We start from the raw sequence: 18,740 nt of genomic DNA, 5'->3' as shown, positions 1-18,740 counted from the left end.
TATCTCTCCTAATGGTAACCAACATCAATACAGCCTGTTATCTCTCCTAATGGTACCAACATCAATACAGCCTGTTATCTCTCCTAATGGTACCAACATCAATACAGCATGTTATCTCTCCTAATGGTACCAACATCAATACAGCCTGTTATCTCTCCTAATGGTAACCAACATCAATACAGCCTGTTATCTCTCCTAATGGTACCAACATCAATACAGCCTGTTATCTCTCCTAATGGTACCAACATCAATACAACCTGTTATCTCTCCTAATGGTACCAACATCAATACAGCCTGTTATCTCTCCTAATGGTACCAACATCAATACAGCCTGTTGTCTCTCCTAATGGTACCAACATCAATACAGCCTGTTATCTCTCCTAATGGTACCAACATCAATACAGCCTGTTATCTCTCCTAATGGTACCAACATCAATACAGGCGTGGAATTGTGGACATATTCTTATTATCCAGGCAACGACAACAAAATACTCTTTATATTAGTTTTGTGTCTGAGAGGCTAAATGTCAACAGATGGTGGTCGCTGGTCCGTCGGCAGCGGTGGCCGAACGGATAGCGGCGCGGTCTTGATACCGGAAGGTTCCCAGTTCGAATCAGCCGTCCGACACGTTAAAATTACCACCGCCGAAGTGCCCTTGAACAAGGCATTGAACCACTACGATGAAATGTGTTCTATGAGCAGGGCCTGGCTGGAAACAAGTTCTTGAGCTTAGCCCAGATACCCTGGGTAAATATAGATTTAATTTCATTTAATTTCATTTCGGTGGCTCAAATGTCCAATAAATTGTGGACCTTGACATGAAAAGGGTTGAAAACAAAAACCACTGATGTAAAACATAAACTTCTGTCCAGTAGATGGCAGTAGACTCAATGCTAAGCTAAACTCAACTCAACACATGTAATGGATTTTTATTTATTTTACAGTCTCTGAAATAGATCTTTTTCATTTGAATGTAAGATCTGTCAGCTGTATGTACTGTATTATTATTATTATTATTATTATTATTATTATTATTATTATTATTATTATTATTATTATTATTATTATTATTATTATGTACTGTATGTATGGATCAACAAGACCATATAGCACTCTCAGAGTTACAGACCTGTAAGGGTCCATTTGGTTCCATCCATGTGTTACACTCTCAGAGTTACAGACCTGTAAGGGTCCATTTGGTTCCATCCATGTGTTACACTCTCAGAGTTACAGACCTGTAAGGGTCCATTTGGTTCCATCCATGTGTTACACTCTCAGAGTTACAGACCTGTAAGGGTCCATTTGGTTCCATCCATGTGTTACACTCTCAGAGTTACAGACCCGTAAGGGTCTATTTGGTTCCATCCATGTGTTACACTCTCAGAGTTACAGACCCGTAAGGGTCCATTTGGTTCCATCCATGTGTTACACTCTCAGAGTTACAGACCTGTAAGGGTCCATTTGGTTCCATCCATGTGTTACACTCTCAGAGTTACAGACCTGTAAGGGTCCATTTGGTTCCATCCATGTGTTACACTCTCAGAGTTACAGACCCGTAAGGGTCTATTTGGTTCCATTTGTTACACTCTCAGACTCAGAGTTACAGACCTGTAATGGTCATTTACTGAGCTCATTTTGTATGTCCGTGGCAAAACAAATACTTTGATTGATTGATTGATTGATTGATTGATTGATTGATTAACAGTTTGCAGAATTACAGTACATTTCAAGTACAACACAATAAAAAAAAACTGTTAACTGTGAGTGGACGACACCATAAAGCATTACACTTGTTTACAAGAGGGTCCACCTTGTTCAATTCATCAAAACATTTAGAGACGTACAAATATACACAACTATATAAGTCAAAACAGGAAATCATCATAGAGGAGGTAAAAAGGGAAAAGAAACATATACAGTGAGGGGGAAAAGGGGTGGGTGGGGGATTCAAAGACCAACCAACATGGCGATCAAAACGTGTCCCTGCCTTAGGGAGTTCAACATCTTGTGCCACCCAGATTGGGCTCATATAGAGGGTATGATTGGGCTCTGTTAGAGGGTATGATTGGGCTCATATAGAGGGTATGATTGGGCTCTGTTAGAGGGTATGATTGGGCTCATATAGAGGGTATGATTGGGCTCTGTTAGAGGGTATGATTGGGCTCTGTTAGAGGGTATGATTGGGCTCATATAGAGGGTATGATTGGGCTCATATAGAGGGTATGATTGGGCTCATATAGAGGGTATGATTGGGCTCATATAGAGGGTGTGATTGGGCTCATATAGAGGGTATGATTGGGCTCATATAGAGGGTATGATTGGGCTCATATAGAGGGTGTGATTGGGCTCATATAGAGGGTATGATTGGGCTCATATAGAGGGTGTGATTGGGCTCATATAGAGGGTGTGATTGGGCTCATATAGAGGGTATGATTGGGCTCATGTAGAGGGTGTGATTGGGCTCATATAGAGGGTATGATTGGGCTCATATAGAGGGTATGCGCATGCATAAAGTGAATGGGAAATCGAGTGGCAAAGTTAATTTAATGTCGTTTAACATAATTTAATGCAATCAGTTTGACTTTTCTGTGTGGATGTATATGGGCTGTCAAGGCCAGAAAAGCAGTTTTTTTGCCACTCAGTAGGCGTTGCTGCATAACTTCCGGGTATGATGATGATGTCACGCGCATACCCTCTATAGGTAAATGGTAAATGGTAAATGGTGCATTTATATAGCGCCTTTATCCAAGGCGCTTTACATAGATTGTGCATTACATTCACCCATTCACACACACATTCATACACCGATTGCGGCGGAAGCCATGCAAGGTACCAACCAGCACATCGAGAGCAATTTGGGGTTCAGTGTCTTGCCCAAGGACACTTCGACATGTAGCCAGGAGGAGCCGGAATTCGAACCGCCGACCCATGGATCATTGGAGGCATGGCTGCAAATTGAAACTGACCCCCCCCCCCCCACACACACACACACACACACACACACACACAATTATTTTCCCTTTTTTACTTTCTTTACATGATGATGTCCTGTTTTTTCATAGAAGTGTATATTTGTACGTCTTTAATTGTTATGATGAATTGAAAATGGTGGACCCTCTTGTATTAACTTCATGCTTTCATGCAATCAATCAATCAATCAATCAATCAATCAATCAATCAATCAAATCGTCATGTTATAAAGCTGTTATAAATCGTCAGGGTATAAAGCTTTTTGAAACGAATTGCACCAATCCATCATTTAATCATCATCAAAAAATGTGGAACGCCCTACCAACAGTCATTAAGACATGCACATCCCTTGACTCCTTCAAAACCACTCTCAAAGGGCACCTACGGACGGCTGCAATTCGAAACTGGCCCCCGTAAAATCTGAATCCCCCCACCACCCACCCCTTTCCCCCCTCACAATAAGACTCTAAATTGTATGATGAATTGAACATGGTGGACCACTGGACCCTATTGTAAACAAGTGTAATGCTTTATGGTGTCGTCCACAGTTAACAGTTTTGCATTAAGTTGTGCTTGAAATGTACTGTAATTCTGCAAACTGTAATTCTCCAATCAATCAATCAATCAATAAATCAATCAAATCAATCTCTCCTCCTCGGCAGCCGGTCCTCCCGCCCGACAGGTGGCAGCACAAGGTGGCAGCCCCGGCCGACGGCCTTGAGGTGAAAACGCGCCAAAAATCTGCAGAAGAAGAAGAAGCAGCTCCATCCTAACTCTGTGGTTGTTAGCTGCTCTCTGCCCTGACTGCAGCTAGCCTAGCCACTTAGCTTAGCTTTAGCACGTTAGCATCCTCCCTGCACTGCTGCCTGCTAGCCTCTTCCCTCACTGACTGACTGACTGCTAGCTAAGCCCGTTAGCATCCCCAGTTAGCCGGCCACGCCAAAACGGGACCGCAGCGCCGCTATTAACGTCACAAAAACAACCGTTTATAACGTCGTTGTTGTCGTTATAGCCACACGTCGCCTGGTGCCGCTCCGTGTGGGGACTGACTGTTATGGTCAGACGGGACGCCGCGGCTCGTCAGGTAAATGATGCTGATGCTAATGCTAATGCTAGCAGCAGCTCTACTGTAGCACATTGTGTGTGTGTGTGTGTGTGTGTGTGTGTGTGTGAGTGAAATGTGTCGGACTTCTAAAAATAATAATAATAATAATTTCGTTATATTCGTTCTCTAAACGACGACAGTTTGGGCTTCGTGTCGTGTTGATGAGGTGAGGTTTCCCGACGAAAATAAATAAATAGACTATTATGTCAAAACAAATGATCTTTTTCTCTAGAGAGAGAGAGAGTGGTTTTGCTAAGACGATCAGCTAAAGCTGTTAAAAGCCATAATTTCAGCATATCAACTAATAATCCGTGGCTCTTTTAATGACACCAATAACACTGTAATAGCCAGTGTGTCTTATGTATGGATGTGTAACTGGTGTTATAAGCCGGTGCGAGTTAAGTGGTGCCAAATAACTAGCACGTTTAGCTACTTTAGCTGTCATTTTCTATGTATTAGAATGACATTCTGGGCTTTATCTATGTCACATAACGGCTTTAATAGCTGGCTGATAATTCATACATATATGTTTTTCATAACAAGCTAACACAATTTCCATCCAGCACTGAAAGTGTGTCCAATTACAAGAAATGGAAAGTTCTGAAATAGTGGGGTCCCTTGGCTTGAACGGACCGTTACAGGTCTGTCTGCACAATGTAGACATTCAGCGACTTACAGTAAGCAAGGTTAACACGGGTTAACATAGAAATAGTCCTCTAGGATCATACATAAACCTAAGAAGCTGTCATCAGTCTAACAGTAAATATATAAACACAGAAATAGTCATCTATCATATACAGTCTAACTTTTCATATCAAGGCCAATTATTTAGCCCCCCGAACCCACCTCACCCCTGCCCACTTCGACAGGCTGGAATGGCTTATGGTCGACGACAAAGTACAGCATCTTGCAATGGGTCTGGTCCACAAGATTCGATACACCACCAAGATACCCATGTACCTGTCTAGATACTTCCTTAATGTTAACGAAGTCCACACCCACAACACCAGAGGGAGTGCAACGAACCATGTACAACCCAGATTCGGCACAAACAAGGGACTAAATTCTTTTCGCTCCTATGCCACCAAAATGTGGAACGCCCTACCAACTGTCATTAAGACATGCGAATCCCTTGACTCCTTCAAAACCACTCTCAAAGGGCACCTACGGATGGCTGCAATTCGAAACTGGCCCCCGTAAAATCTGAATCCCCCCCCCCCCCGCCCCCCCCTTTTTTCCCCTCACTGTATATATTTCTTTTCCCTTTTTACCTCCTTTATGATGAATTCCTGTTCTGTCTATAGAAGTGTCTATTTGTACGTCTCTAAATGTTTTGATGATTTGAACATGGTGGACCCTATTGGAAACAAGTGTAATGCTTAATTGGGTCGTCCACTCACAGTTAACAGCCTTTGTATTGAGTTTGTGCTTGAAATGTACTGTAATTCTGCAAACTGTTAATAAATTCTTCAATCAATCAATCAATCAATTTATTAGGCATTTGAGCCACGGACCACCATTTGATGACATTTAGCCTCTCTGACCCATTAGAGCCACGGACCACCATTTGATGACATTTAGCCTCTCTGACCCATTAGAGCCACGGACCACCATTTGATGACATTTAGCCTCTCAGACCCATTTGAGCCACGGACCACCATTTGATGACATTTAGCCTCTCAGACCCATTAGAGCCACGGACCACCATTTGATGACATTTAGCCTCTCTGACCCATTAGAGCCACAGACCACCGTTTGATGACATTTAGCCTCTCAGACCCATTTGAGTCATGGACCACCATTTGATGACATTTAGCCTCTCAGACCCATTTGAGCCACGGACCACCGTTTGATGACATTTAGCCTCTCAGACCCATTTGAGCCACGGACCACCATTTGATGACATTTAGCCTCTCAGACCCAAAACGTAGAATATTTTCTTATTAGATAATATTTTGTAAACAATTCCATGCTGTATTGATGTTGGCACCATTAGGAGAGAGAACAGGCAAACGCAGTGCCGTCCCCCCCTAGATTTAATTTTGTGCCCCTCCAGTCCAGATTGGCCAGTAGTACCCTATACCCTACCAATATTTTAATGTTTTACAAATGTTAAATCTACATGTTCTCCATGATTATTGTAAATATATACATGTTCAAATTAATTGAATAGTTAATAGAAATACAAGGTACTATATGCATGCAGAAGACATTATAATGCATAAACATATTTGTATTTCTTTGTTTGTTGTTGGTGCTGCTTATTGTAGCCTACTTGTAGCCTTTTTCAAGCATCACTTTGTTAATAGGCGACAATTTGTTATACATAGGGAGGGGGGGGGGGGGGGGGGGGGGGGGGGGGGGGGCGTTTGAAAAATGAAGTGCCCCCTTTGGAAAAAAAGTATGGCCCCTGCTGATTAGTGCCTGGAGACGGCACTGGGCAAACGTTGACCAAGACAATTCTTCTACATTAACTCTTGTAGACTTCTTGTATAAGTTAATAAAGCAAGATGTTTAACAATAACTTAACTCTTGAGAGCGTAAAATGAAACCAAATGGACCCCCATTTGGTTTCATTTTACGCTCTCAAGAGTTAAAGATCTAATAAGGGTCCATTTGGTTACCAACTTTCCATCATTTAGCTGGGGACCACCTGGAACCCCCTCAAGGACCAGTCATGTAAATAGGTCTTCAATGTAATGAGTCCCGGGCTGCAGGGATGGTCTTTTAGAAATGAGTCCCAGGGACATTTTATGAGTCCCACTTCAACAACGTTAGGAGTCATATTTTGCCATTTTTACAAATTGCAGCATTTAACCAAGGGGCCAGTGAGGCTATTCAGCGTTGAAGGTCTGGGTCCTAGTGGTAGGAGGAGGGACTACAGGCGGACCCGTGGATTCATGACCGGGAAACCCCGTGCAGCTGGGCTTTAACATTGAGCGCTCGGTTGCATACGTCACCCCGGACCTCAAAGTTGAGGTCCGGAGGAGGGACTTCCGGCAGTCTTCCGGGTGCTTCAAAACGCCACTGAGCAACTTCCACTGACATGAATAGCTGGGGGGGCGGAGCTTCGCGCCAGTTCAGTCTCTATCCTTTTATATACTCTATGCATTTAACTCCCATTTCATTTTATATGGTTATATTCATGTAGAAAACAGAAGAAGAAATGATTATTGTAGCTAAAGCTAGCAAAATAAACTAGAATAAATAAACAGTACAGTAGTACAGTAGTGCATCCTGTGGATGCAGAGGTCGTTGTTTTATTGCGTCCCTTAACTATAAACTGTGTTTTGCGATGCAAAATGCACCCTATTTTAATCTCTGAAGGACCACTGGTGGTCCCCGGACCACTGGTGGTCCCCGGACCACTGGTTGAAAACCACTGATTTCGGATCATTAACTTAACTTCCATTAAATCATTCGTTCAAGTTAACCAAGAACCTACCATCGTTCTAACAGTAGAATATCAAATAATCTGTATATAGAAACTTATACACGCTATAGGATGGCAGGTCTGCAGATGACTGTCGGCAGATCTGTCTACATAACATGCTCTCAAAAACACTCTGTAAACTCTGAGAGCGCACATAATGGAACCAAATGGACCCGTTAGGGGTCCATTTGGTTCCATTAATATGTACACTCTCGGAAATGGAATGATTTCAACCAGATCAATTATTTAGTGTCTGCCACTACGCCCCTGGGATTGGGAGGTCAGGGTTCAAGCCTGACCCGGGCCGGGTCAGGATATGCTAATAACCACAGTCTATGACAGGGCTGGGCAACTTTGACGATGGCGAGGGCCAATATATTTCCACTCTCACTCCAGAGGGCCAATATATTTCCACACTCACTCCAGAGGGCCAATATATTTCCACACTCACTCCAGGGGGACACGGTGCATATTACTGTCGTAGCAAAAATAGCTGATCTACAAGGTCAAAACGTGTTGCAATGAGACACGTTTTGACCTTGTAGATCAGCTATTTTTGCTATATTTGAATTGAAACCCTGACAATTTTTTTGCTATTTTTTAAATTGGAATCCTTTTGCATTTAGTTATAGTTATGTTAACTTTATGAACTGCTAACATAACTACATTGGACTCAAAAAGACAATAACATTAAGTAAGTACTAGTCATTTTAATACTAGTCATGAAGTAATCAAAGCGGGTTTGGAATTGTAACAGCTGAAATCAATACTATAATATCAGTATTCTGATATTAACATGCGGGCCGCATTAAGTGTAGGTGGGAGCCGCATGTGGCCCCCGGGCCGCCACTTGCCCACCCCTGGCCTATAACAATAGGACCCAGTGCTGCCTCCCTGCTCGGCACTCGGCATCGAGGGTTGGCGTAGGGGTATAAGGGCCGATTCATACTCCTATTTTACAGCTGTTTAGGCGCTGTAGTGCCCAAATGATTTCGGCTCGTCAGAACTTTCAGTAGCACCGAAGAGCCGACTTTAGGACGGTACCCGCCCCCCCCCCCCCCCCGAACCTCAAATGACGTCACATTGTAGGCTCAACCGACTTTTATTCGGCTCTAAAAAGGGAGTATGAATCGGCCGGAATTGTTGTGCAAAAGGTGTTAACTTGTTTTCCCCCATCCGTAGAACTCAGACTCGCTGAACCGGAGGTCTCTTGGACAGCAGTGAAGAAGACCCAGTGGTTCGTGGACTCGCCGCCATGTTCAGTCAGTTCAGCGTGGGAGGGAGACCCAAGTCGTCGCAGAGACCCCGGGTGGGCCTCACCATGAAGGTGACCACGATGGGGGCGAGGACCATACCGACACTAGGCTTAAACCATTTAGGCCTGACGTCGACATTTAAAAGAAATGTCTTCTAAATCCTGACAGTTTTCTGAAATACCTATGTTTCTATGTCAGTGGTGCTCAATATTTCATGTCAAGGAGAAAAATGATTATTATTGTGGCAAAAGATGATGACGATATTATCGTGATAATCAAAACTTAAAAATGCCCGCTTTTGTTTAACCCCCAGCAGCGAACTAATCTTTCCCATACTTCCCCGGGTAGAACACACTCACTCACTCACTCACTCACACACTCACACACACACTATCGATTCTTAACTTTGACTCAAGTCTCAAGGTCGATTTTGACATCAGGCTATTTCTATTAGTCAAGAATTGTCATTGCTTCTACCTTTTCTGCAAAGTTCAAACAGTCCCACTCAAACAGTCCCCCCCCCCCCCCCCCACCAGCATCCCTGTTCCGAGCTCTCAACGTGGGGCCTAAATAATACATTAAAAGCTTTTTATCAAGAATTGATCAATGTCACCAACCATGGTCCACATACTGTATACTGTACACCAACCATGGTCCACATACTGTATACTGTACACCAACCATGGTCCACATACTGTACACTGTACACCAACCATGGTCCACATACTGTACACTGTACACCAACCATGGTCCACATACTGTACACTGTACACCAACCATGGTCCACATACTGTACACTGTACAAAAAAAACACACAAGGGCACATTGTTGTCCAGAGGGAAAAGGGCAGGTGATTGATATGAAAAGGGTTGAAAACCACTGCGATGATAAACGATAATAACGACCCCCCCCCCCCCCCCCCCCCCTCCAGGTGATGAAGGACCAGCCCCAGCTGTGCTTCAGCTGTGAGCAGCTGTTCCCGAGCCGCGCGCGGCTGGAGGACCACTGCTGCCCGGCCGCCGCCTTCATCTGCTCCTGCGGCACGGAGTTCTCCGACTACGGCGACATGCTGACGCACAGCAACACGCACGAGCCGGGCCACAAGGTGCTCGACCACAAGACCATCGTCATGCGCCGCTCGGCGCACATGCGCCACGACCAGGAGCAGCTGCGGCGGCTGGCCGTCGGGCCCGCCGGTCAGTCTCACCACCCCTCGCAGCAGAGCATGCAGAGCGCCTGGACGCTGGCGCCGCCCCACGGGGCCGGAGGGGCGGCGCAGTCGGCCGCCGCCTTGATGCGAGGTTCGCCGTACATGTTGAGCGCTTCCTCCTCGTCTTCCGTGGGCGGAAAGGTGAACGAATTAATGAATGGTTTATAGTTTATTTAGGTCTTAAAGGACAACTTTAGTTCTTTTCAACCAAGCTTCATGTTTTAGGTTATTAGAGAAAGTAAAAGCAAGGTTCATTTTTTTTCATTTCCTGCTTTCTTTCGTTTTAGGGATTTTAGCTGTTTTTGACATGGGGGCGGGGGCATTCAAACATGGGGCTAAATATGTAATTTATTTTTTTATTATTTACTATAGTCCTACTAGACCCCAAGAAATTATATTTGACCACAAAAGATCACGGGATCTACTGAATGTGCCAAACTGGCATATTGAGCCTATGACACAGTGTGGCTTCGCCCCAGTAGGCCACCTTCACATTCAGTAGATCCTGTGATAATAATACAAATAGATATCGCTATAACATTTTGTAAAAAAATACATATTTAGCCCCATGCTCGAATGCCCCCCTGTCAAAAACAGCTAAAATCCCTAAAACTAAAGAAAGCAGCAAATGAAAACAAATTCACAATCATCTTTTACTTTGTCTAATAACAACCTAACCTAAATAATAATAATAACAACCTAATAATAATAACCTAAAACATTGGTTGGTTAAAGTTGTGCTTTAAATAATGTACAGGCAGTGGTTTTCATTCAACCAGAGCAGTGGTTCTCAACCAGTGGTCCGGGGACCACCAGTGGTCCTCCTTGAGGGGGTTCCAGGTGTTCCCCGTGTGGTCCGGGGACCACCAGTGGTCCTCCTTGAGGGGGTTCCAGGTGGTCCCTGTGTGGTCCGGGGACCACCAGTGGTCCTCCTTGAGGGGGTTCCAGGTGGTCCCCATGTGGTCCGGGGACCACCAGTGGTCCTCCTTGAGGGGGTTCCAGGTGGTCCCCGTGTGGTCCGGGGACCACCAGTGGTCCTTGAGGGAGTTCCAGGTGGTCCCCGTGTGGTCCGGGGACCACCAGTGGTCCTCCTTGAGGGGGTTCCAGGTGGTCCCCGTGTGGTCCGGGGACCACCAGTGGTCCTCCTTGAGGGGGTTCCAGGTGGTCCCCGTGTGGTCCGGGGACCACCAGTGGTCCTTGAGGGGGTTCCAGGTGGTCCCCGTGTGGTCCGGGGACCACCAGTAGTCCTCCTTGAGGGGGTTCCAGGTGGTCCCCGTGTGGTCCGGGGACCACCAGTGGTCCTCCTTGAGGGGGTTCCAGGTGGTCCCCGTGTGGTCCGGGGACCACCAGTGGTCCTCCTTGAGGGGGTTCCAGGTGGTCCCCGTGTGGTCCGGGGACCACCAGTAGTCCTCCTTGAGGGGGTTCCAGGTGGTCCCCATGCTGCTAAAGTGCCCTTACAGATCTACGGGTCCATTTGGTTTCATGTTACGCTCTCAAGAGTTAAATTATTGTTAAACATCTGCATTCATTAATTTACAAGAAGTTTACACAATTAGAGAATGTAGAATAATAGCTATTTTGATCAGCGTTTGCCTGTTATCTCTCCTAATGGTACCAACATCAAAGCAGCACACTGCGGCCATCTTGCCAGCAAGGTGCTACCTAGGTGCAACTTCCCATAGACAGCCCATTCATCCAAACAGAAAAGTCCTATTTAATTGTATTACATAACGTCAAACTCACCAACATTGCAGCTGTACGGAAAGCTTGAATTATCGTCTTACTATCTGCAGAGTGTTTGTTTCATAAAACTCCACCGTAGACATGTTATGAGCTACTGTCTGTCAAGACATTCCTTGCAGATGAAGTGTCAGAGTTTGGAAGCGCTCGTTATCAGTAAAGCAACCTCCTGCTGCCTCCTGCATTATGTGTGATGTTCTAAACGGGTGCTACGCTGGGCTGTTGAGAGAGAGAGTGAAAAGAAGAGAGTCCGCACACAGGATTGCTCCAATGGTGTTTTCTTTTTATTGAAACACCATAATATAAGACACAATGTTTCGACCGCAGGCGGCCTTCATCAGGTGATAATTGTTAGTATGTGACAACCTCCCTTTTATCTAGGTCGTCACGTCACGTGACTGTTGAGTGATAGTCAACGAGCACTTCCAAACTCCAGCACTTCCAAAATCATCTGCAAGACATAGGCATAGACATAGGGAGTAGCTCATAACATGTCTACAGTGGACTTTTATTAAACAAACACATTGCAGATAGAAAGAGGATAATTCAAGCTTTCCGCACAGCTGCAATGTTGGTGAGTTTGACGTTATCTAATACAATCAGATAGGACTTTTCTGATTGGATGAATGGGCTGCCTATGGGAAGTAGCATCTAGGTAGCACCTTGCTGGCAAGATGGCCGCCGTCTGCATATCATCAATTGCGGACTAAATCGGATCCAAACAAAATATTCTTCAGTTTTGGGTCTTGAGACGCTAAATGGGGTGCAGTACTAGACAGTTTAGACAGTTTTTGGTTAGACCAGTCATTAGTCCTACAACTACAACCTATCTCAAACCCTCACCCTAAACCTAACCTCCCACGGGGCAGCACACCTAAACCTAACCTCCCACGGGGCAGCACACCTAAACCTAACCTCCCACGGGGCAGCACACCTAAACCTAACCTCCCACGGGGCAGCACACCTAAACCTAACCTCCCACGGGGCAGCACACCTAAACCTAACCTCCCACGGGGCAGCACACCTAAACCTAACCTCCCACGGGGCAGCACACCTAAACCTAACCTCCCACGGGGCAGCACACCTAAACCTAACCTTAACCCATGTCTAACCAATGACTAGTCTAAACTAAGTATGCACCCCGCTAAATGTCATCAAACGGTGGTCCGTGGCTCAAATTCAGAATAAATGAGCCTTGCTATGAAAAGAGTTGAAAACCATGGATGTACACTTTGTACAGGGTTCATTTCAACAAACCTTACAGAGAATATTTGGAGCGAAAAGGTAGCTTATAGTGCCTGCTCTTTTTATCTTGTATTGTACTAATACAAGTAATAACAAAACAAACAATAACAACACTTTGATACAACAGGCTAAACAAAGGAAGACATTTATTTAGTCGAATCACATGGAGATAATACATTTTAGGTTTATAATAAACCTGAAGCATTTTCTTTAATGTATAGATTGAATTTCACACTTTTTGGTCACATTGTCAACAACTATTCCATGTTTTTTTTCTTTCCATGAAAGGTCAACGCCAGGCTGCCGGCGCTGGCGTCCAAGGTGAACGCCATGATGCTCCCGTCCGGGTCGCAGCAGCCACAGCGCCCCCTGCAGGCGCCTCCGGCCGCCACGGGCTCTCCCACGGCGGACCTGTGGACGCTCTACCAGCCGGTGGTCGTGCTGAAGAAGGCGGACGTCCGCTTCAACCGGGACGCGCGCTTCATCTGCGCCAAATGCGACATGCGCTTCAAGACTCGGCGCGAGCTCACCACGCACCACAACGGCACGCACATCACGGACAAGGTGTTCGGCTGCATCGGCTGCGGCACGCTGCTGTCCAGCAAGAAGTCGGTGCCTCGCTACCACCAGTGCCACACCTCCATCGGCTCCTCGTCCTCGCTCAAGATGAGGCTGATCACGGCACGGCCGTTCGCCGAGCGCAAGCCGCCCAGCAAGATGAGCCTGGCCAACAGCGGCGGCGTCAAGGCCAACAACGGCAGGATCGACCTGACCCGGGCCCACAGCGCCGCCTCCTCCTACCGGAGAGCCGCGCAGCAGCAGCCGCCGCGACGGGCCGCAGCCGCCGTGCCCACTAGGCCGCTGCAGGCCAGCGCGCGCATGCAGACGGAGTTCATGCTTGCCAACCTGGCCAACAAGGCCCCGACCATGATCGGCGCCGGCGCCAAAAACAAGAACGGCGGCTTCACGTGTCAGATCTGCCACATAGACTTCGACGCGCTGCAGATGCTGCAGAGGCACAAGTGCGCCAAGGCGCGCGAGTTCGTGGAGCAGCAGCTGCAGCTGGGCAAGCTGCCCAACCGCTTCAGGAAGCTCACCCAGCCCTCGCCCTCCTCCCCCTCGCCCTCGCTGGCGCCGGCGGGGAAGGTCCCCGTGTACCCCGTGCTGCATCTGAACAGGAACGGCAACAGTAAACACGGCTTGGCGGCCCCCGGGAGCATGAAGGCCGCCTTCGCCCGGCCCGCGGCCGACGGACGCAAAGCGCTCGCGGCGGCGCCGACGACAACAGGGGCGGTGGACGACGACGACGACGAATGTTTCATCGTGGAAAGCAGCCCGGCGGTGGTCATCGCGCCCGCCGTCCAAAAGTTAAGCAGCCCAGTGGCAGCTGAGGTTCAGAAGTTGAGCAGCCTGGTCGCTCCGGTGGTGGCCGCACCTGTCGCTGAGAAGATAAGCAGTCCGGTGGACAGTGCGCCCATCGTCGAGAAGATAACCAGCCCGATGGACAGCGCGCCCATCGTCGAGAAGATAACCAGCCCGATGGACAGCGCGCCCATCGTCGAGAAGATAACCAGCCCGATGGACAGCGCGCCCATCGTCGAGAAGATAACCAGCCCGATGGACAGCGCGCCCATCGTCGAGAAGATTAGCAGCCCAGTATCGGCACCTGACGATCCAAATTTAAGCAGTCCAGTGTCGTCAGAGCCTGACGTTCCGAATTTAAGCAGCCCAGTGTCGTCAGAGCCTGACGTTCCAAATTTAAGCAGTCCAGTGTCGTCGGAGCCTGACGTTCCGAATTTAAGCAGCCCAGTATCGTCAGAGCCTGACGTTCCGAATTTAAGCAGCCCAGTATCGTCAGAGCCTGACGTTCCGAATTTAAGCAGCCCAGTATCGTCAGAGCCTGACGTTCCCAATTTAAGCAGCCCAGTATCGTCAGAGCCTGACGTTCCCAATTTAAGCAGCCCAGTGGTAACGGCACCTGACGTTCAGAATTTAAGCAGTGCGGTAGCCCCAGTGGCGCCCGCCACACCCATCGTCCAAAAGTTCCAGAGCTTGAACGCGCCGTCGCCCACACCTGTCCAGATGTTCCAGAGCTTGAACTCATCCCTCCATATTGTTCAGATGTAAACAAGCCCCCACCACCACCCACACCCCCTCCCCCCCCCCAACACCACCCAACCCCCCCCCCACCACCACCACTCAACCTCAGAAAAGTGCATAAAGTTGACGTAAAAAGACGTGTCTTCATTTGAACAGTTTTGGTCTATAAATAAATAAATGGGTACAAATGCTTAACAAGCATTCTCCTAAAAAAATAACCAACATTTGGCTACTTCATGCAGTATGAAGGCTTGTTGTAACGGCAAAACTCAATAAAATATATACTTGTATGTTAGGGCTGCACTATTATGGCTAAAGTGATCATCTCTGCTTAATGTAACCATGATTATTAATCACCGTTATTGGTAACAATGAGTTATTTGTGTAGTTTTTTTTTCGTTTTGTTAATGTCTTTTGTTTCTCGTTGTGCTTCTGGGAATCATAAGCCGTTGTGCTACCATATTATTTATATTTGACGGCCTCTGATTTGACAGCCTGATGGCTGTGAAGATGGTGGTTCAACCTATAGGGGGCATAGATTGAGTTGACTGAGCCTGATGGCTGTGAAGATGGTGGTTCAACCTATAGGGGGCATAGATTGAGTTGACTGAGCCTGATGGCTTTGAAGATGGTGGTTCAACCTATAGGGGGCATAGAGTGAGTTGACTGAGCCTGATGGCTGTGAAGATGGTGGTTCAACCTATAGGGGGCATAGAGTGAGTTGACTGAGCCTGATGGCTTTGAAGATGGTGGTTCAACCTATAGGGGGCATAGAGTGAGTTGACTGAGCCTGATGGCTGTGAAGATGGTGGTTCAACCTATAGGGGGCATAGAGTGAGTGGCAAAGTGCGTTTAACGTTGTTTAATGCAATCTGATAGATTTGGATGTTTGGGCTGTCAAAACAGATAAGGACTTTTCTGTGTGGATGTATGGACTGTCAATCAAATAGGACTTTTCTGTGTGGATGTGTGGACACTGTCGAGGCCAGAAAGTAGTTTTTTTGCCACTCAGTAGGCGGTCCCGCGTAGCTTCCAGGTATGATGACGGTGATGTCACGTGCATACCCTCTATTAGGGTCATGGCAGTCTTCTTCTGCGAGACTGGGGTGACCAAGGCGGTAGCGCTGCACTGGTCTGAGCGCTCATTAGTCCGAGTCCTGACCGCACGCGGGGTGAGTCTTAACCGGCCACGTTGAGTCCTGACCGCACCGCGGACACCGCGGGGTGAGTCTTAACCAGCCACGTTGAGCCCTGACCGCACGCAGACAACACGGCGTGAGTCTTAACCAGCCACGTTGAGCCCTGACCGCACGCAGACACCGCGGGGTGAGTCTTAACCGGCCACGTTGAGTCCTGACTGCACCGCGGACACCGCGGGGTGAGTCTTAACCAGCCACGTTGAGTCCTGACCGCACCGCGGACACCGCGGGGTGAGTCTTAACCAGCCACGTTGAGTCCTGACCGCACCGCGGACACCGCGGGGTGAGTCTTAACCGGCCACGTTGAGTCCTGACCGCACCGCGACACCGCGGCGTGAGTCTTAACCGGCCACGTTGAGTCCTGACCGCACCGCGGACACCGCGGCGTGAGTCTTAACCAGCCACATTGCAGCGGGACTAGTGGGAGGTCGGTCTAATGCGCGGCTCCCCGACCAAGACATGGTTCCAACAGCTGACCAAGACATGGTTCCAACAGCTGACCAAATAAGATGTTTGGACTGAATTGAACTAAGAACAAAATAATTATTATTATATATTAATTGTGCAGCCCTACTGTGTGTCTGTATATGTATATATTGGGAGGTTTTTGCTTTATTTAGATGGAATAATAAGACTCGTATCGTATGTAAAACGTTCTCCAGCTAAGATCTGAATTGATCCAAGATTGAGGTTCTCCGAAGGACCCTGAAAGGATCCGTTGACGGGTTCCTGTGTCACAGCCTGACTCATACTTGGCTGCACGCAGGCGTCTCGTGCCGTGAACCGGCAGATCTACAAGCTCGCAGCGCGTCACGACTGTGCGTCTTGTGAGCTTGCAGATCTAAACAATATCCACGCGACGAGACGATATTCGTGTGAATCTGCTTTCCTATCAGGCCTGTCCTTCAGACTGCATTATTAAAAACCAACGCGACTCCCAATCTGGACCGGAAGGAAATCTGAATTCGGGGCCTGCCGGTCTGAACACCCCCCCCCCCCCCCCCCCTAACTCAAAGGTTCTGGGGGGAAGACCTTAAATTTAACAATGTTTGAGAACCACAGGCTACATCTGCCGGTTTGCCCACCCAGCAGACCTTGTTCTAAGTGTAAAAGCCACGTGGCAAATTGCCCCCAACAAGTTGTTTGATAAGCATTTATTCTTCTTGTATTTGTACAGTCGGTGCACAAGTCAAACATCTATATGTACATAAGTTTAAAAACAACACACTAGGTTTGCATAGATACATATTGTAGGGATTCTTTTTTCTTTTCTTTCTGTTTTTTTTTTTGTAAACGTGCTTTTTTTTTATGTATGGTGAGAGGTTGACCACAATGCCTTGTGAGTTCTTACCACAGCTTTGTCAGGATTTACAGTGAGAAAATAAAGCTATATTTTCAGGATGACTGTGTGTGAAGGTGTAGAATGATGTAAAGGATGACTGTGTGTGAAGGTGTAGAATGATGTAAAGGATGACTGTGTGTGAAGGTGTAGAATGATGTAAAGGATGACTGTGTGTGAAGGTGTAGAATGATGTAAAGTAACAAGTAACAAGTAAGTACTTTTTGAAAAGACTGCGAAGCTCTACTATAGAGCGTCACAGTCTTTTCAAAAAGTACTTATTTAAAGACATTTACGCCACGGACAAAGCCAACTCTTGTTGTGACAAATCATGACAACAATGTTTTGGGCCGAACAAATAATTAGAAGAAAAACAACACTTGTCACAACTCGAGTTGGCTTCGTACGACGCTTAAAAGGTTTTTAAATAAATACTTTTTGAAATCTCTGAGGAAAAATGCATTGGGATTCATTTCCTGGGCCTGGCGTCGTCATGAAAGGGGGAGGGACTGGGCCTGGCGTCGTCATGAAAGGGGGCGGGACTGGGCCTGGCGTCGTCATGAAAGGGGGAGGGACTGTGACGCTCTATATACGGTAGGGCAAGGTTATAACTTAAAACATAACTAGTTTTGTTTTTGTTAAAGGGCCAATATTCTGATAATCATTGCTATAGTGCGTTAATAAACCATTTAGGATGTGAACCCATTTGTGGGGGTCTTGTTGCTATGTACACTACAGTATATAGCAGCATAACAGTTTTTATTTTTTTAATATTTGACATTTTTTAGAAAACTTAGGTCAGGATTTAGAAGGCATTTTTTTTAGAATCGGCCTCAGTCCTAAATGGGTTTATAGAACATGCATTTTCAGGTGGGATGCCAATTTCAGCCAATCGGTCTCTCATTTCTCAGGTTAAATTCTATTTATGTTCCAGTTGTGTTTCTGTTTGCTCATTTCATTGTGTCTTCAACAACACTTCAGCAGTTTATCTTGTTTGTCCTGAATCTTGTCTCCATTCTTCACACTTCATTTTGAAAACTCACTGATATGATCATTACTTATTTAATAAACCCTTATGGTTTTAAGCATGTTTTCAAACCACTGCTCAGATCTACAGCTAAATGATGAGTTTATATAGCGCC

At 46.6% G+C, this 18,740-nt stretch overlaps 1 protein-coding gene across 1 annotated transcript; it reads left to right on the top strand.

Annotated features, from left to right (window-relative positions):
• The first annotated feature begins 3,714 nt into the window (after nucleotides 1-3,714).
• LOC306924184 (uncharacterized protein) lies at nucleotides 3,715-17,663 on the top strand. Its single transcript, XM_079502585.1, has 4 exons — nucleotides 3,715-4,055; nucleotides 8,692-8,836; nucleotides 9,697-10,116; nucleotides 13,249-17,663. Exons 2-4 carry the CDS (start codon nucleotides 8,765-8,767, stop codon nucleotides 15,085-15,087), a joined length of 2,331 nt encoding a protein of 776 aa, XP_079358711.1. The 5' UTR covers nucleotides 3,715-4,055; nucleotides 8,692-8,764; the 3' UTR covers nucleotides 15,088-17,663.
• Nucleotides 17,664-18,740: the final 1,077 nt, after the last annotated feature.

This window comes from Electrona antarctica, assembly GCF_951216825.1.
Source record: "Electrona antarctica genome assembly, chromosome: 6".
Classification (NCBI taxonomy): domain Eukaryota; kingdom Metazoa; phylum Chordata; class Actinopteri; order Myctophiformes; family Myctophidae; genus Electrona; species Electrona antarctica.
Note: the sequence above shows the minus strand (reverse complement) of the source record. Positions and strands in the feature narration are given on the sequence as shown.